The sequence below is a fragment of the Elgaria multicarinata genome, chromosome 7, assembly GCF_023053635.1.
Source record: "Elgaria multicarinata webbii isolate HBS135686 ecotype San Diego chromosome 7, rElgMul1.1.pri, whole genome shotgun sequence".
Taxonomy (NCBI): Eukaryota; Metazoa; Chordata; class Lepidosauria; order Squamata; family Anguidae; genus Elgaria; species Elgaria multicarinata.
The window spans coordinates 30,266,816-30,287,500 of NC_086177.1; the positions used below are offsets into that span (position 1 = coordinate 30,266,816).

General features: G+C 39.6%; 1 protein-coding gene across 1 annotated transcript in view; it reads right to left on the reverse strand.

Moving 5' to 3' along the window:
• Positions 1 to 3,267: 3,267 nt before the first annotated feature.
• Positions 3,268 to 20,685, reverse strand: part of IRF4 (interferon regulatory factor 4) — a 19,037-nt gene continuing 1,619 nt past the window's right edge. Inside the window, exons 3-9 of the mRNA XM_063129755.1 lie at positions 18,669 to 18,855; positions 17,578 to 17,666; positions 16,082 to 16,223; positions 11,969 to 12,076; positions 10,489 to 10,842; positions 5,173 to 5,285; positions 3,268 to 3,411 (exon numbers count right to left, since the gene is read on the reverse strand). Coding sequence (XP_062985825.1) covers positions 3,268 to 3,411; positions 5,173 to 5,285; positions 10,489 to 10,842; positions 11,969 to 12,076; positions 16,082 to 16,223; positions 17,578 to 17,666; positions 18,669 to 18,855 — 1,137 coding nt within the window. The remainder of the gene's footprint in view (positions 3,412 to 5,172; positions 5,286 to 10,488; positions 10,843 to 11,968; positions 12,077 to 16,081; positions 16,224 to 17,577; positions 17,667 to 18,668; positions 18,856 to 20,685) is intronic.

Consider the following 20,685-nt stretch of genomic DNA (forward strand, 5'->3'; position numbering starts at 1 on the left):
AAACCTATCCTCCCCCATAGTTCATATATGTGTTTACTGACATTTAAGACCCTGGTGCACTATGATAGCATATACACCTGATCAGCCACTGCTAGAGTTTACAAGTGAACAACTCTTTTAAAAGCTGCCATGTCATTATTTCATAACTTAAGAGGAAAATCCCTCATTAAAGTACTACATTGCAAAAGTAACAAACATCTCCGCACAAGAGTATCTTAAGGGGTGTTTCACACATTAGACAGAGAAAATGCCTTAATTATAGGTATTCATTCCATACTTTAGAGGCCTTCTTTACATCCATTGGCAGTTAAACATTTTGCATTGTTTAGTATTATAGATAGCATATCATAAGACTTGAAAAACCTTCCCTACTAAACCAGAGCTTTGATTTGCCTGCTCTCCGGAGTGAAGAGGGTTTTCTGCAAATGATTATCAGTTGGAGCAAAGTGCAGCACAGCTAACATGCTGTTAACCCAGAACAAGATCCCACTGTATTCCTATGCACACTTCTCTAAGGCCAGATCTACACCCCGTGTCTTATGGATACAGTCCCATCATGTGATGCTATATCCCTCTTTCACATTTATACCCCATAGCACACACAATGACATTTGTTGCAGTATTTCAGATAATATGAAATAAAAAGCAGGAAATGATAGAAAAGCAGTATATAGAATATGTAATGTGCCCCAATAGTTATCAGTGCACTTCAATACTGATAAAAAGCACCAGTGTAGCTATAGCCTAAGAGTAAGTCCCATTGGACACAGTGAAACTTAAGTAGGCATGCTGAGCTCATCTGGGATCCTAAACACAATTAACTAGGAATTAAATGTCAATAATATGTATGCAATTTTCTTAGCTTAGTACTCGCAGAATTCAATACGAAAGGTCCAATCCAACCAAACTTAAATAATTTGAAGTCCTATTTAGAGATTTAAACTTGTACTTAAGGGCAAACTGCATGTTACAGTTACATGAAAATGCTGGTAGCTATGGCAGGATGTGTTTTTTTCACTCCCACCGCCATTAGCTTTTCTCTCCACAGGGCTCAAGATATGAGTTTACCCTCATATGCACAAATGTAGAACACTGGATACCAAACTGGACACCAATTAAGTTGTCTATCCTGCCCTTTCTTATCCTACTTCCAGTGGCAGTTGGACAGCCCTTTTAAAAAACAAACGGTGCAAATGTTTATTCATGTTAATGTTTGTTCAGTTCATCCTTTGTAGGGAGGAAAACACTTTAAAAACATTTTGCTCATATTTTATGTACCTCTGTATGCAACCTTTTATAATTAAGTGTTCAAAGCCATATTGAGTGCTATGAAGCATCTTTCTGCACAGGCTAGCCTACTCCATCTACAAATACTCCTGAATTCCTATCTAGAGTGCTTTTTTCTATGCACTTGGTACCCTGATCGTGAAAAAACGACTTGGAAATATGTTCCATTGAAACCAATAGGACTGCTTTCCAAGTAATGTGTTTCAGAGTAGTGTACTACTCAATGTAGTACACTCAAGGCAGCACACTCACAGTCTGCCTTGAATGAGAAAGAGGAGTCGCCAAGCCTTTAAGAACGAAACGCAACAAGCTGTGCTCATATTACTTGATACAGCCAACTAAAAGAAATTGAGGATCACAGGGATAAGAAATGCCAGAGAGAGAGGGGTGGTGGGGGTGGAAAAGTATGCTTTTAGCCTGAATGGAACAATAACCCATACATATATTCCTGAAAATTTAAAAATGAGAATAATAGTACAGCAATGGAGGGCTTATCAATAGTTTTCAAGATGATAAATAGTGCAAACCTATACATGTTACTCATAAGTCCCACTGTGTCCAACATTGTTTACTCCCTAGTAAGTGTGTTAAGAAATACAGCCTAGGGCAGGAAAAACATAACAGGTGATGAAAAACACTCCTGTGAACTGGCTTATTGTGAGGAGAAAGAAATGGATATTATATCCCAAGACATCACACATCTTTAAGATGTATAAATTCAGGAGTCTAGTGCCAATTGTATAAGAAAAATATATACAATGTGTCCCTGATTAGAAATTCAAGTACAAAACACACTTTTTAATTAAGAAGATGAATATTTTTCTATACAGTAAATCAATGTACTAATTTTTCAGGAGTGTGGGTTCAACATGACTGCTTTCTTCCTGAATTAGAGAATTCTTTCATACTTGTCCTGGTAATTTCAGCTTTCCCCCAATACTGTATATCAATGTGTCCAAGCAGTTACAGTCCTTCCTTTACTTTAAGAATGGTGACAAAAATCACTAATGGTGATAATCAAGCACAGTGCTACCTAAGTGCAGTTAACTCTATCCCTGGATTAGGGCCCATGTCTGTCAACGTTATCACCCAAAATAAATAACTCTGACAAAGACAGTTGTCAAATAGTTCAAATACTGTTTTGAATGCTCAAGTTAAACGGCTGTACACTTGTAAGGAAGTTCATTATCTGTTTGCATATAGGTTTATACACATATTTCTCAAGTCCTGTATAAAATATGTTTCATTCTTTGGTTACTTTTTTGAAGTTGTCTTTGCAATCCTATACATGTCTACTCACAAGCAAGTCCCATATTCCCAGTCCCAGGTCAGTGTGCATAGGATTGCAGTCTTTATCAAGCTCATCTATCCTATAGGTAGAACATGCTATCAGTGCCCATTTTTTAAACAGCAGCAGCAACAGCAAAAACATTTTCAAAATTATAAGAAACGTCATGAATTTTACTACTTTAAAAAATATATATTTCAAAGTTCTTTGAAAAATATCCAAACCTTAAAAAAACCGTGTTCTTATAAAAACTTCAACATAATTACATTTCAGTGAATAAGATGCGTTTTTGAGAACCACTTTGTACCATAGTATACTGCTGCTTCCATCTAGAAATTTCTGCCCTGAGATTACTAATCAAATAAATAACTAGAAGTCCAAAATAAGTTCACATTGCTTACACGACACTGCCCTCATTTAAGAACATGTAAACATATCAGATATTTTGTCAGTTTTCACACTTAACTCCAACAGCAGAATTGGAGGTACAGCAATCCAGAAAAGAGCAGGGGGAGGCGTGTGTTCATTGTACTACATTTTTAGTCTTCTCCATATCCATTCCTTGAACATTTTTGTTGCTCATTTCCCAGGGAAAATCCAAGCATTGGTATACATCCTTTAGCTGTGATCCAATGATTCTTGTATTATACCTAACTTTCAACATGACCCTTCGAGCGCCAGTGTTCATGTGCTTATTCTTGAACAGAGGAATGGTGGATGGATCGGTGATAATCTTCTGAACTGGTGACTTGTTCTGATAAATCATAGCCTCTTAGAAAAGGTCCAGTGTTTTGCTGTGTCATGTAGTATAGCTGCCTTGCGAACATTGGCTCAACCTTAACAACAGAGAAACATGTTAATGATTAATATTAATTCATTTATATTGAGGAATTGGAAAGTTATTAAGAACAAGATATGATAATACAACAGAGTTCCAATTATCCACATAGAAAGTAATCAGAATGCTTTCCTAGCTAGCTTGAGCCATTCAAATGGTTTTGCTCAAGATTTTAAAACTTAGCAGCATATGCTGCTTTCAAGCAGTAATCCTATGCACACTTATTAGGGAATAAGCCTAATTGAAATCAACATGACTTACCTCTGAGTAAAAACTGTCAAGAATATAGAAGTCTAATATAGTTTAATGTGCACAGAGGCCTATCCACATGTGCAAACACAGGCATCAGAATGATTCTGTACACATAACATTGCTGAGCTCATGTATGCACCTTGCACGTACATTTATCTGGAATACAAAGGATTTGCCTACTGTCAACCATGAATGCTGCCCCCTGTGGTAGACAGTCTTTCTAAGAGCTGTTGTACAGTAGTGTTGCAAAGCCCTGGGGGCACCTAATAGTAGGGGCACTGAAATGTTACTCTCGACTGTGTGAATTACCCAAATGGAGAAGACATTTTCAGTGGCAATCATCAGTGAATAGTAATAAAAACCTAAGAGCCCTGCCGGAGCAGACCAAAGGCCTATCTAGTCCAGCATTCTGTTCTCACAGTGTCTGGTCAGTTATCTATGGGAAAACCATAAGCAGAACATGAGTATAACAGCACACTCCCACTCATGTGTCCCAGCAACACAGAAACCACAATGAACAATCTGATCCACAATCTAATTAAGGCTGCAGTCCTATACACACTTACTTGGGAGTAAGTCCCAATTAATTTAATGGGTTTTAAAAAAATAATTATTTATGTGTTACATTTCTATACTGCCAAATAGCAGGAGTTCTCTGGGCAGTTGACAACAATTAAAACCACAACATGATAAACTACAATATGAAGGTTTAAAAGTTTACAATTACAAAATAAGGTAAAGCCCTAGATCCAAAATCAGTTTACTTCTGAGTATAAGATTGCACTGTATGTCAACATACTTGGATGTAGGACAACAGGGAACTGATGCTCTGTTTTAACAGCCTTGTGAATTACAGGTTATGTGGCTTTCACTTAAAATTGATTCATCACTGCTCTAGACAAAGGAAGGAAGGTGTTGGCTGTAAGGACATAGAGTACATGAAGCACATGTCAAGCTAGTTTTGCATAATGCCACAAAAATACCAACTCTGTATGTATGATCTGTGCCAAGCTATGAAGCCCCATATTTATAATGCATTTATTAGCAGTAATGAAATGAACTTTGATTTCTAATTTCATAATGTTTGAATCATAAATGTTTAGCATTTCTATACTTTAACCAAACTTTACTTGGTTAATTTCTGTACTTACTTGGTTAATTTCTATACTTTCTATACTTTAACCGACTTTAACCAAAAGTCGCAGATGTGAATCACTCAAAAATTAGTATTGCAAATTGCCAGCCAATATAATTATAGAGGTTTCAATTATATTGTCTAGCAATCTTAATTATTCACATCTGTTTCTTCACTTTTGGTTTACACTGATGATTTAAGATGAACACAACATTTATGAAACTGGAAATCACAATTCATTTCAATACTGCAAATAAGGCAAATTTTCAAATATTTGAATATAAAGCACTCAGCTCCACCTTATATTTTCCTACTTGCATCTCTTTAATATTTTTGTACAGTTCTTAATTAAACCAATTAGTCTATACTTACATGGGCTGTAATTTGTTTTCTCTGCCTTTGTGGATCTGGAAACTCCTCTCCAAAACACAACACAATCTGGAATCTAGGTAATGGCCGGCCATGGTGGGCAAATGCTTGTAGTTCTGGAAAGCCAACAGAAAATGCTCAAGCTGGGCTATAAGCCTTGCTTTCCTCTATTTATTTATTTTTTAAAAAAATTCTATACCTTCAATGAATAAGAATCTAGGGGAGTGTACAACAATATAAATCAAGCTTCTTCAACCTAGCACCCTCCAGATGTGTGGACCAACTCCTGTAAATCCCAGCCAACACAGCCATTGATCACACTGGCAGGGAATTATGGGAGTTGCAGTCTGGTACATCTGGAAGTTTCCAGGTTAGGGAAGGCTGATATAAATAATATAATTATTTAAAATATAATACAATAACACACTAAGATTGAACAGCCATAATAAAAAAATAAAAAGATAGTCTGAGTGATTATACAAATTAAAATGGATAAATAAAAACACCTTAACCTGTCATCAAAAAGACTGCAAAGTAGGCATCAGCCATGGGGGTGCCACCTCCAAGAAGGCCCCCTCTGTTGTGACTGCCTAATACATTTTCAAGAAGGAAATCACTTGGAGTAGGGTCTCAGCAGAAGGTCTTAAGACATGGACAGGCTGGGAGAGAAAGAGGCACTACTTCAGGTATTTGAGACTGAAGCCATTTAGAGCTTTAAAGGAAGGCATGCTTGAACTGGCCCCAGAAACAAATAGGTAACTAGCACATTCTTTTAAGATTAGAGTAATGTGTACAGCCTGGCTCTACCAGGTAAAGTTCTGACACCTGAATTCTGGATTAACTGAAGATTCCAAATCAACACCAAATCTGGCCATGCATTACAATAAGCCAATTGGGAGGTTATCAGACCATTCAGCATGGCCAGATTTTCCCAGTCCAAGAATAACTACAGCTGGTAAACCAACTGAAGCTGGCAAAAGTTATTCTGGAGGTCACCTAGAATCGTAGAGGAGCTGGATCTAGCATTCCCAAGCTGTGAACCTGCTTTTTCAAGGGGAGTGCAACCCTGTTCAATAAAGGGTGAACACCCAAGAACGATTTACCCACAGTCCATCTTGTCAGGATTGAGCTTCAGTTTGTTGGCCTTCATCCAATTCATTACCAAACCCAGGTACTTCTTCAGCACCTCCTCTAATGTTTAGCAAAGTGCATCTTATAACAGGACTTTATGTGTATCCCTGTGCATGCCAGAAGTTGCGAATGATGTGGAGTGGCAGTGGGGAAATGTACAACATTGTAACACCAGTAACAGAAGTTAGGTTGTACTACATGTTACAGAACAGGGACAGAATGAAACACACAGCTGTCTCAGCCATGTATTCAGGTAATGTCCAGTTTTAGTTAACGGGGAAAAAAGGAAAAAATTAAAAGTAGGGGTGTTGCTAGGTATGTTGGAAGTATAGGCCCATGACAGAAATTTGCATGTCTATGATATATATATGTATATACTGGGGACGACGACTTTGGGTGGTCTGGGACCATTTTCAGTCCTCAGACATCCCCTCCCTCCCCACCCCCACATACACACACTGTACCAAAAAAATATTATCTAAAAAATGAAAAATATCATCTGAAGTGGCTGTAAAGTGCCAAAAGGATAAAAAATAGCTTGTTTTTGAGACCTCATTGTTATGGACAAGTTCTTGATGTCCCCTCCTCTCCATAACTTAATTTATGCCATGACTTCACCATGATTCACCCAAGGATTATTATTATTATTATTTATTTATGGGCTAAGTTATGGAGAAAGCATCGCTGACTTTTCCCTCACCACTGAAGCTGGAGTCCATGACAAAACACAAATGACAAGACATGCACAAGACTGAGCTGAAAGGGTAGCCAAGAGTGGAGTGGAATTAGGCGGACAGTTCATCAAACCTGCAGGACTTATTTCTGAGTAAACATGCAGAGGATCCTTTGTACACTTTCCTGGAAGCAAAACCCATTAAATGTAATGGGACTTACTTCTGAGTAGACACATAGAATTGTATAAGTGAGCAGTAGTTATCTCTCTCCCCACCCCATTAACTCCTGTTTTTATTAAAGCTTGTCATTTCATTGTTGGATAATGGCAAATGACAAACAAAATAGTCCCAGGTTCTATAGCTCAATAGTAAAGTACATTGTTTGTCCTGGGTTCAGTTCCTGGCATCTCTAAGCAGGGCAGATAAATCTCCTCCCTGAAACCCTGGAGAGCCAATCCCATTTAGTGTAGACAATGACCCTGTTCAGACAACATGCCAAGCCATGATGGTTAAGTGTTTTGAACTAACCATGATGGCTTAGTGTGTCATGTGAAGAGCACTTCCCCTAACCTTCATAGCTACATAACCACAGTTTAACCATGCTCACTAACCACATGCTGCAAAAGGATTAGTGGCCCCAACTATGGCTTAGTGTGTTGTCTGAACAGGTCCAATACTGAACTAGGTGGACCCATTGTCTGACTCAGTATAAGGTAGCTTCCTATGTTCCTATGGCAGAGCCATGAGGCACTCTGTACGCAGCCTCCCAAGCACTTCCTGGAACATGACTTCATATAATAAGAACATAAGAGCCATGCTGGATCAGATCAAGGGTCCATCTAGTCCAGCATTCAGTTCTCACAGTGGCCAAACAGCTGTAGGCCAACAAGTAGGCCATGGGTGCAACAGCCCCCTGCCACCCTTCCTTTTGATATAATCTGCTGCCTGCAGCTATGTTGTAAAAGTTAAAGGTGGAGGGGGGAAGGTTTGTGAAAGCTAATTAAATCCTTTGCTGTGCTGAACCCACTGAACATCTGTAGAACTCAAAACTTCCAGTTTGGGGCAGTAAAATCAGATGCTGTATGAAATACAGCATTCCACAGGGAACTCCTCCTGCCCTGCCCTTTGCAAACCTTCATTGCAAGCAAGCCCCCACCAGTGGACATGTAAGAGTAGAAAGGTACAGAAAGAACAAAACAAAACAATGAGTTAACTATGGAAGAGAAGGTGGCAATATCTCCTATAGTTGAAAAGGCTTATTCCTTCATCCTACATCCTCTATTGCTCTGCCAGTGAAGTGAGTCCTAACATCTTCTAGTCACTGCGAGTTTGCTGAGCTTAGTAGGAAGAGGCAGGCTAGCATTAAGGCACTTGATGTCATTGGGGGCATCTCCAAAGATCCAGAACACAGGTGAGAAAATCCAGGACCCATGCCCAGGTATGCCTGAATATAACAAAGGCCATGCTTAAAATAAAGAGGTATGTAACTAGAGACAAGTAAGCAAAGAGCAGATTTAAGAAAACAGGAGGGACAAGCGTCTATAAATTATTCTTGGGACATAGTTCAGACATGCTATGGTTTTCTCATCCCCACAACAGAGCTGGGATTTGAACCTAGATCCCCAAATTCTAACCATAGCATATATGAAAATTATGATCAGTAATAATCATTCCAAGCCTTGATGGTGCACCATGTACATTGATGGTGCTATATAAATAAATAATAATAATAATAATTGATACATTTCCAATTCACTGAATATCCAAAAGGTGAATCTGACCCCCACTACCGAAGCAAAGGAACTTGGCTTTAGGCTGAGCTGCTGTGATACCACAGAACCTATCAGCTCACAGGTTATATAGGGTGACTATATGAAAAGGAGGACAGGGCTCCTGTATCTTTAACAGTTGCATAGAAAAGGGAATTTCAGCAGGTGTTATTTGTATATATGGAGAACCTGATGAAATTCCATCTTCGTCACAACAGTTAAAGATGCAGGAGCTATACTAGAGTGACCAGATTTAAAAGAGGGCAGGGCACCTGCAGCTTTAACTGTTGTGATGAAGAGGAAATTTCACCAGGTTCCCCATATATACTGAAATTTCTTTTTCAATACAACTATTAAAGATACAGGAGCCCTGTCCTCCTTTTCATATGGTCACCCTGGGTTATAGAAATGAACACCTGGAAATTCTAAGTATGATCACTTGAAACAAATCTTGGGAATGCCACAATAACTGAGGAGTAGAATGAAAACTAGATTTCTAATATAAGGCAGAATAACAGCATAAATATAGATAAGGATTTACCAGTGAGTAAGTTGCCAAGTAAGTCAGACATTTGTAATATCCTGGGTAGGGTGACCATATCAAAAAGAAGACAGGGCTCCTGTATTTTTCACAGTTGTATTGAAAAGGGAATTTCAGCAGATGTCATTTGCATGCATGCTCACCTGATGAAATTCCCTCTTCATCACAATAGTTAAAGCTGCAGGAGCCCTGCCCGATTTTGTATGTGGTCACTCTAGCTATACTAAATATACTGTCATGCATGATTTCTGATCAAGTGCACAAGTGTAGAAAAAAATACTCTCCATTTAGAAAAATACAGATGATTGGCTTATTGAGTGGTTACATGCAAACCATGTTAGATTACTACTTGATAAGTGGTTGTCTGAATTCACACTCAATTCAGATACACTGGAGCTGTAGAGAGATAACCTGAAAGGAACCTCCTAAACAAAGTATGGGGAAGCAGTCTATTACTAATCTCCCACATATTTTTTGAGGTAAATTGTATTCAAAATTGTTTAAGTGGGAATATATAGAATTGTTTAAAATTATTACATTCTTCTTCTTCTTTTGAGCTCAAACCCAATCTGTTATATGGTGGTTCCATTTCAAAAGAAAAATAATAACCAAATTATCTGTTTTAAATATTCAATTTGGAATTTGCTGGTTGGGATTCAGATGTGCAGTTTGAATACAGCTCATTGCAATCCAATTTCTTCCTATACCCAGTCTCTGTTTCACAGTCTCCAGGTAAGACGTGTGTTTAGAATTATCCAGTTTAGTTCCATTGAAAGTCTTAATCACAAAGTTAGGTTCATTGAAAAACAATCAGCATGCCAAGAGTTACACAAATGACTGCAAGGATTGGGACCCTGGACATGTGAGGAAGTAGAGACTAAAGTGTAATTTAGGGGGAAAGAGACAAGAACTTTAAGCAATGGTACATCATTGAGAAAACAGGCAAAATGTGCATTAGGAGCAATATCAGCCTTGGGTGGCACAAGCAATGGCCTCTCTCAAGTGAATACCATTGGAAAGGCTTTTTATTTGTAGATTAGGTCATATTTCATCCTATTTTATGGCAAAACTGTAGAGTCCAATCTTGTGTGTTCATCCAATTCCCGCTGTAACCCACTGCTATTACAGGACAAAATGAAGCTCTAATCACACACCTCAGGAATGACAAAAATGCACTTATAATTGTAACACATTGAAAAATTACCTGATAAAAATTGCTGAGTATCAAAAAGTTTGCATGTCTGCTCCCTTTCCAACTTGTTAGGCCTGTCACTGCAAAATGCCAGAGGCCCATCCCAATAGATCCTGCTTTGACAAAGTCTCTTAGCATAGAGCCCATCAGGTGTCATCCAGAGTAATACCCCCCTTTCCAGGTGACTTAGCAATTTCTCAGTTGTTTTCCTCTGGCTATGATCTTCCGGATAAGGGAACAGAACTGGTTCCGTGTTGCTGATCTCATAACTTTGGCCATGAAATATCCTACAGCCCTCAGGTCTTGAAGTTGTGACTTCTTTTACCAGAGTTTCATGGTAATACAGACAGATGTGCAGTCGACAATCTGAAATATATTTATACAACATTGATTTAGTGGTGTTAGACCTCAAGAGATGTGACTTCCATACACTCCCCAGATACACACTTATGGAATGAACCTAAGTTACTTATAGCTCAATCCTATCCTTGTTTGTGGAAGTAAGACCCACTGTGTTCAGTAAGCATGCAAATAATTGCAGCATGAATCGCAGCTTCAGTTCCTCATCTATTAAATGGGACTTCTATAATGACCTGCCTGTCAATGTTACTATGAGGAAGACAAAGATTAGGACTTGTGTCCTGCACATGTACACATACAAACAAAAAAGAGTGTACATAAATAATGTGGAATAAAGCAAAAATTAAAACTTTAAAACACAACATGATAAAACATAATATAAAAGCTTAACATGGGAAAAATTAAAACAATTTAAAACAGCTAAAAATCAGGTGAGCCAGTAAGTGAAGACTGGGCAGTTCTCAGGTAAGTAGTGACTGTTTTTAGAAACTATGATAGCCTTATCTCTCTGGAGAAAGTTGCATGTGAACCGCCCAGAGAGCTTCGGCTATTGGCTGTATAAAAATGTAATAAATAAAATAAAAATAAAATAAATGTCCATGTAGGACCCTGGAGTCCTCTCCTTGCCAGAAAGAGGCTTAATTGGAACAAGAGGTTAAGAATAAAGTATAATTCAAACAAACATTAGCATAAATTAAGCACATTTTTAAAGTTGAAAGAACTTCAAGCCCTTTTGAAAAACCTTTTGAAATTCAAATTCCAAAAATTGAATTTTGAATCCCAGTTGAAGAGCCAATTTTCATGAAGAGCATGCATATTCTGTTATGGTGCAATTCCAAAAACTCTTACTGGGGACTAAGTCCCATTAAACACAGTAGGACTTATTTCCCAGTAAAAACACATACAAGATTGTATCACACAGCGTGTAAATAGATTCGTTACAAAAATGCTTCTTGCAAAAAGTCTTAAACCAGAACATATCTATGGAAAAACAAGTGTTGATAAAATTTCACTGCTATCTTCTCACTGGAGCTCATGAGGGGGAGAGGGCAATGTATCTGGAAAGTTATGTTATTTCCCCCATCCCTCAAGCATTCATTGTGACATGCCAAATGTTGAATGGTTTACACACCTGCCAATGAAAGAGCTTCACCAGACCTTATGCTTGGCTCTATTGGGATCCCGGGAGTCTGTGCCTCAGGTGGTGCACAAGCATAAAAGGTTCCAGTGACCTGACAACCTGTTTTCACAAACCAAAAAAAATATATATTTTCACAATCTTGCCAAGCAATCCAAAACCCCTAGAGAGCCCCCCTCCCACTGCCGCCCAATTGCACACACCATTTTCTCCATCTGGAAAAAAAACTACTGACCCTTTTGACTTGAGTGCCTTTTATTTGTTTAAAAGTTTTCTATGCTGCTCTTAAGCATAGTTTAGAGGCTGGCTTGGAAAGCTTGGCATCTTGGGTGATGCATCTGATAACAGGTCTACATAAAAACCTGTTGACTATTTGACATGCCTCCAGCCGGAGAACATAGTGCACTAAAGGGAAACACCCAGTATGTTGTTGGGGTTCCATCATTAGTTTTAGAGATCCCAGTGCTATTGTGATTAACAGTATTGCATCAGTAGTCAGTTCTGATGGATTTCTTGTTACTCCTATATTTCTTCACACTAAGTGAAGTTGGAGATGTTTAAAACCGTCGCCTAACTTCAGAAGGGGCATAGCAGTGGCATGTTTTATTGATGTCTGTTGAGTTCTGGGCCTTACTTTATAGTAAGATTAGTATTTCAATCGAATGTGTATACTTAGAAATCAGTTCTGCTGAGTAAGGACAAGGGGTCGAATTCAAATCAGGGGTGAAAAAACAGGGGTGAGGAACCTTTTAATCCAAGGGCCAAAGTCCAATTTGGAATGCTCCTGACAGCATTCCATCAATGGGCATGACCAAAGGCAGAGTGATGAGGCCCAAAATGTGATTCTTACTCACAAGTAGGCATGTCTATTCACAAGTAAACGTAGTCAGAAGTAAGCAGGACTGAATCATTCAACAGCTTTCTCCCCTGATCCTAGCCTTTTTCCCTGGCAGGGAAAAGCTCTTATCTCCAATCAGAGAAATGCTCTTATCTCCTTTTTTCCACTTGCTGGGATGGGGCCTAGGACACAAGCTGGCTGACTGGCTGGCCCATTCCTATTTGCAAAATATTTTAAAATGGTTTATATGTTTAAATAAGGGTGAGGATGCACATATAAACCAGGGGTGAGGTTTGCCCTGTCCTGGCCCTTTGGGGCGAGATAACATTTTGCCTTTCTCAGCTGCTGCTTGGAGGAGCTGCTCCTTCATGCACCTTTTGTTGTCCCCATCGTGGGGGTGAGAGGTAGATGAAGGAAGACTCGAATGGCTCTGAGTCTCAAAATTCACTTGCCTTCACATCCCAACTGTTATCTCCAGGCCATAACTGGGAGCAGTGTACAGGGGAACTCCTCCAGATCAGAGATAACAGCAGGGCCCAGCCCTCTGGAGGAGTCCAAGAAGGCTCCATGAGCTATATGAAGCCCACATGCTGGAGGTTCCCCAAACTATGGTACATGTGGCACTGGAAAATAAAATTAATGTGGACTTCCCACCTAAAGCCCTAATGGGTAGTTTAGGAAAACCAGGAAAAACCCTCTCTTTTTTTCCAGGACATTGTTTGCCCTTAAGAAAAGGAATGCTGGGGGTGGGGGTGGGGACAAGGGTTGAATTTAATTTTCTGATATATATTTTTCTGGACTTTCACATCTCTACACAGGATAGATGAATTTTAAACCAAGAGTTTTAAGATGTCTTGATTGTTATTTTGACACTGTATTGGTTTTATATGCTCTTTTAATTAATTTTATGTATTTGATTTGTATTGTATTATTGTACTGTTGTTGCTGTTGTTGTTGTTATATGTCTTAGCTGGTATGTATGCTTATCAAACATTGCAATCTCTTTAAATGTTTTGTCTGTCTTTACCCATCATCTTTTTAACAGTAGAGTGCTCCCTGTGTGCAAGGCCAATTTGCAATTCTTAGAATCTGGATATCCATTCCTAGTCTATAGAATAGAAGCAATAATTTATTGCCCGTGTCAAAAATATCTTGGTATCTGTACCAATAGGACTGTGAGAGTTCAATAAACATCTCTAGGCACAATCCTAAGCAAATTTAGACAAGTGGCTGGGTCATGCTGAGAGCTGTAGGCCTTTTTCCTGTCTAAACTTGCATAGGATTGCACCCTAAGTATATCTAGTATATCTAAATATATTTAGTTCTGACAAATATGTACAACTTCCTTAAAGAAATTTCTATGCTTTTAAAGTAATTGGACTCATAATGGTATCAAGGAAGCATCTGGGGAGTGTTAACAGTACAAACCTGTGAAGTAAGTCTAATTGAATTCATTGGGGCTTATTTACAAGTAAATGTGCATAAGATTGCAGCCAAAATTGCATGATTTTAAGGACACATTCTACTCAAGAACTTTTAAGTTCCATTGTTTTGTCAGAAAGTTAAGCATGCACTTAACTCTCTCCAATGAAATCTGTGGGTCTTAGAAGAACTGAACTTTTGGTGGATCACGTATTAAATGGGTATTTATAATGTGTCTTTGCATTCTGTTGAAATAACTTGGATTTACTCATGAATAAGCATAAGTAGAATGGAAGCCAAAAATAAATAAAGGTAGTATCTTTTATTTGACTGATTTCCTTGCAAACTTTCAAGTTTATGAAACTCTGAAGAATAACAGATGTTTTCTCAACACCAAAAAGCTCTCATTACATTTATCATCAGAAGTCAACCCATTTTCCTTATACTTTGTCTTAGCCATTATTTTGAACCTGCATAGTCAAAGCATGCCAAATATCTACTGAGATTGTACAGTTTTCTTGTTCCAATTGCTTAATGTATTTGGTTAAGCAACATGAAACCTCAGAACATAATCCAAAGTTAACCAATTCCAAGTCCAATGGATTTCAGTGCTAGTGAGCCATGTAAGTGTTTCCTTTCTCGTAAATGTGATTTAGATGTGCTCACCTTTGGCTGCATTGTGTCCCTTTCATTTGTATTATTATAGGTCCTTGCTCTAGTGGGACCTCTGGAGCCTTAGCTAGACCTAAGGTTTATCCTGGGATCATCCCGGGGTCATCCCTGTTCATGTAAATGAGACACAGGAGATCCCGGGAGCAGGCAGGGACGACCCCGGGATGATCCCGGGATAAACCTTACGTCTAGCTAAGGCCTGAGGTACATATAGGGATGTTTCCCCACTTGCCAAGGCTAAGGCTTGTCCATTCATTTCAATGGAGGAGGGAAGCTTCATGCACAGAAAGGAACATAGGAAGCTGCCTTGCACTGAGTCATCTTATCAGTCCATGTAGCCCAGTATTGTCAACATTGACTGGCAGCAGCTCTCCAGGGTATCATGCAGGAGTTTTTTCCATCCCTACCTGGAGATGCCAGGAATCAAAACTAGGACCTTCTGCATGCAAAGCAGGTGCTCTACCACTGAACTACAGTCCCTCCCCAAAGGGATATATGCACAGAATTGTGTCCTCAATTGAAATGAATGAGGAAATTCACTTACTTAGTTGCTCCATGTTTACAGCTAGATACACATAGAGCACTGGATCCATCCATGGGTATGTCTAGACCATGCTTTATCCTGGGGATCACCCCAGGATCATCCCTGTGCATCCACATGACACACTGGGGATCCCGGGGGCAGGGAGGAAAAATCCCTGCATTTCCCCAGGATAAACAGGACGGCTTTAATCCTGACTTTTTCTGTGGTCTCGGGATCGTCCTGAGACTGCAGGAGGTGTGGGCAGCCATCCCAGTTTCCTCCTGGCTTCTCGCAAGTAAATGCAAGGAGCCAGGAACCAGGCATGGGGCACGGAGCTCCTCAGGCGCTCCGTGCCCATTGGGGATGGGTGGGAGAAACAGGATTAATTTTTTATATAAAAAAATAACCTCATCGTTGGAGTGTTCGAGCACTCATTGTCATTTAAAAATAAAAATAAAAATGGCAGCCGCAACATCCTCCTTCCTCCCAGGACATCGCGCGCTACATGTGGACTGAGGGGGAGGATCTCACGATCAGCATATCATGAGATTCTCCCTGCTCCCCTCCCCAGTGTAGGCATGCCCCATGACTTCTTTAGCAGTGTAAGTAAAACTGATCTTTTACTCTGTGTAAAATACTGGGATACTCTTACCATTTTGACATGCTGGACTTTGCCAGTGATGATTATGAGCTGCGAAAGGAATGCTTGGACACTGGTACGAAAGGTCAGAGTGTGACTGCTCCGGAACATATTCCCTCCAGTTACGGTCATGAGACACCATGTAGCTTGGCACCTGAGCATTTTATCAAAAATTACAAAATGATTTCATTGTGATCAGTTGCAGATAGAATCAATGCTAACTCCTCTTCAGCATTCCCTTTTTGACTGGATGTCATTCTAAAAATTACTTCCAAACACAAGAGGTCTCAGATAGGTTCGCTTAACAAAGAGCCTGCTTCCAGGCCAGTTTTAATTAACATTTTTCTGGAGACAGACTCAGCTATCTCCAGCACTGGGGCAGCCCTCCAGATGTTTTTTGGATTACAACTCCCATCAGGCCCAACTAGCATGGCCAGTGTTTAGGGGTTACAGGAGTTCTAGTCCAAAGTATCTGGAGGGCACTAGGTTGCCTACCCCTGCTCTAGCACAATCCAGATTAGAAATACATTCAGAAGTTAAGACCATTAATATTCAAGGGGCTCACTCTCATGTTAGCTGGGACAGGATTTCAGGCTAAATTGTTGCCTTTGTCCTCCCAAATTGCAGCACCATTATAGTCAAGGAAAAAAGGAAGAAGAGGAGATTCTGCCACTTCTTTGTTGGAATCCACACTAAAATTGAGCCTAGTTAATACCATCTGGTCCAATGGAGAGCAGGATCTTTTGTTTCCTGAAATTCACAGTCTGATTTAGATAGCTAAACTTCTTGCCTGTTCCCTAAATATTCCATGTATTGGAACCTCTCAAGCATTCTACATAGTTCCTGTTGAATGCTCATGGACAAGTAAAGCTGCCTTACACCAACTCTACTCTTCGTTCTGTCAATGGCAGCATCCCTCCAGGGTCACATGCAGAGGTTTCTCTTAGCGCCACTATGAGATGGGCTATGTAGTCTTAAAGAAATGCCTCCAGGTGTTGAACGTGGGACCAAAGAATTGCTTTTACCTGCAGGTTCTTCCCTAAAAATAATGATATGAAAATCCCTAAAATTAATGTAGATATGAAAAATAATGTAGCTGTGCATATGCAGCTAATCAAATTGCACAAATTTAGTGGGGGGTTAATTAAAAGCTCAACTGTGCAGTTACAGGAGGATGTAAGTATAGGAAATGTGTGAAGATTAGTACTGTGAAAGCAAGTGCACCACCCAGAGAGCTTCAGCTATTGGGCGGTATAAAAATGAAATAAATAAAAAATGAAAATGAAATAAATAAAACAGAAATGAAATTAAATGTGGCAAGAGTACTAGTATGGATACAAAATTTCTGATCCCAGCAGCACCTACATGAACTTTTTTCAGAACATTCCTTAATCTGTATTTCTTTGTTTCCTTTTCAATCTTATTGTGGACCAAGCATGAAACAGCTATAACATTTGTACATAATGATCCTTTGGCATACAAAACTAAAATTAATGCATGGTCTGTACCTGAGACGGTATTGAAGGGTATGGTGAATTCATGGTGTAAGCATTATTCATAATCATCTGTGGATCCTCCATACTAAGCTGTTTTGCACCTGTGTATATATAAATGAAAACAGGATGATTTACAGGATCTTGTGAGATAAGTAGCTTGCAAACAAAAATGACATCCTTAATGGTTAACTCCCACTTGTAATAAAAATGTTCCAAGTTAATTCATAGCAACGAAGCTCATGTGCATGCTTTACAGAGACTGAGAGGGAGAAATCTAGAATTCTGTCATTTGAAAACTATCTGTCACCAGAATAAGATATAAAATACATGCAAAATTGTCCTAATCACATAAAAGATTCGGGCCTAATATACACCAAGCAGGATATTGCACTATGAAAGTGGTATGATAGTGGTATATAAAAGGCAGGAGCCACACGAAGCATGATATAGCACTATGAAAGCGGTATATGGTATGTGTTAATGGGCCCCAACAGTTGTCAGCGCATTTCAATACCGCTATAAAGCGGCAGTGTGGCTCCTAACTTTTATATACCGCTTTCATAGTGCAATATCCTGCTTGGTGTAGATTAGGCCTCGGTTACAAAGTTTTGCAGGATGCCCTTAGTTAGTTATTTGAATCTTGAATTCACTAAAGCTCTGTTCTCTCATTCCCACTCACTCAATTCTAATTGAGGTGGGGGAGTAAAGTAGATGTGTTTGTTGGCTCTGCTCTCTGTCGCATCCCCAATGGCCTGTTGGTCCAGCATCTGTGCAATCAGGCTCCTAAATAGAATGGGAAGCCTACATGAACACATGGTACAGGAAACGGGAGTAGGGTTATAGGGAATGCAATGGAGGGCATGGGCCCAACAGGTGTGCCCCCATTCCACCCACACCCACATAAGATTGGGGTCGCATGAGGTCAACAAGTGAATAGAGGTTAAGTGTATCCAGTTCATTGTAACCCTGTACAAAAGTGCATTAGATGCTCATACTAGCAAACACAATTGCTTGAAATAATTATAGAACTGCTTATCCTCTCTGCTGACCCCCTGCACCATCCAAAAAAAGGAGATTGTTCTGTATAATGCAAACTACCCTACCTTTTTTTGCTCCTTCTGGTACTATCCTGTATACTTTATATGGGTCTGATATATCCAGCTGGCTTCTTTCAACTAGTTCTTCGAAGTCATTGCTTTTGTTCAAAGCACAGCGCAGCCTTGTCTTCCAAGTAGGAGGGTCTGGCTTATCAATGCCTTCTCTAAACTTTCCTTTAAAGAGAGCCCAAGCCTGAAAATATTGACAATTGGTTAACAAAAAGTTTTGTTTAATCAAACAAAACATAGTATTTATCTATAAGCAATAATACAAATTGTACAGCTATTTCTCCTACTGCCAGAGCAAGGGGGATCAACCTCCTTCAGTCCATGAAACAAATTAAATTTTAAAGAAGTTCTCAGGGCCACATTCCAGTGTTAGGCAGGGCAAAAGGGTCTGGGCCAAAAGCAAAATGAGTGTATGTGTGGTGCTGGTGGTGGGAAAATACCCCAATACCAGCATATTGTAACTTTAAAACACTTATGTCAGTATTTAAGCCTTGGGTGAGGTTTTTCAGCCTTTTAGAATGGGGCAAACAGGATAGCACAAAAGCTAGAAAACCACCAAATTGGTGGTTGGGGGCATCAGTGATTGGGGGAAAGGGAGTGTGGCCATCTGGGGAACCCTGGAAAGATGGATTATCAATACAGGACAAACTATAGTAGTAGGATCCGGGGGGGGGGGGGGGAACCAGCAGTAAAAGAGTAAGATGCAGTTCCAAGAGTCATAGGGGTCATCTACACTAAGCATGATATTCCACTATGAAAGTGGTATGAAAGTGGTATATAAAAGGCAGGAGCCACACTAGTGCTTTATTGAAGTGCACTGCAGGATCTACACTACTGCTTTATAGTGGTAATGAAGTGCACTGACAACTGGTGGGGCCCATGACACAACTACACCAAGCAGGATATGACACTATGAAAGTGGTATGAAAGTGGTATATGGCATGTGTCAATGGGCCCCAACAGTTGTCATTGCACTTCAATACCACTGTAAAGCAGTAGTGTGGCTCCTGAATTTTATATACTGCTTTCATACCACTTTCATAGTAGAATATCTGCTTGGTGTAGATGAGCCCATAGTCGCTACTTTAGTTCTACAGGAAGAATGTAGTTGGGTAGTGTGTAATTTTCAAAAGCTGCGTTCTCCATGCTCCTTTATTTACTTCTCAGGAAAACAGCATGGAGTAGCCACATGTTTTTCAGCATGAAGTCAGGTTGCCAGTTCACAACATGGAATCCTTTCTGTTTCTTAAACACTGCTGAAGCTATGACAGAGGATGCATCTGCAGCTACTCTGTACAGCACCATGTACATTGATGGTGCTATATAAATAAATAAATAATAATAATAATAATAATACTCTGAGTGTTGCAGGATTTGAGCCCTGCTTGCAGAGAATTGGCAATGAACACAAGGATGGAAGGCCAATGAAAACTCATATTTCGTATCACAGGGTTGGATCCAGGATCTGCCTTCGACAAGAGGAAGGAACCTTTTGCGAGAGGAAGGGCTCAGCTCGAAGGTCCCTCCACCTGATTTTTGGGGAGCCCTCTTCCCTATACAAACCACAGTTCACCCGGGTCTTCTGACTCTCTGTGTAGCGTTTTCAGGGGGCTAGAGGGGCTGCACAGTGTAGTTGATCCAGTGTAATCTAGATCCAGTCCATTAACTTCATAAAAATATGTACTATTGGTATATATCACCCACATAGTATCTATAAAAACATATGCTAAAATATCTGTATAATGCTGCCCCAATTATTCTGTTGCACCAGCAGCTTTGTCAGCCTCAGTCCTCATCTGTAAAATGGGAATAATTCTGTCCTACCTCATTGGATTGTTATTCAGAAAGTATAAGATTCAGTAAAGCATTTTGTACAGTTAAGGAATGCTAAATTATAAAATAACACTATGTAATAAACATCACCCCACCCCCACCCCAAATTCTTTTGAGAGTGTAGATGCATGAAATTTCAGCTTAGATCTGGGCTGGATCTGGAATCTGCCTGGAAGGAACC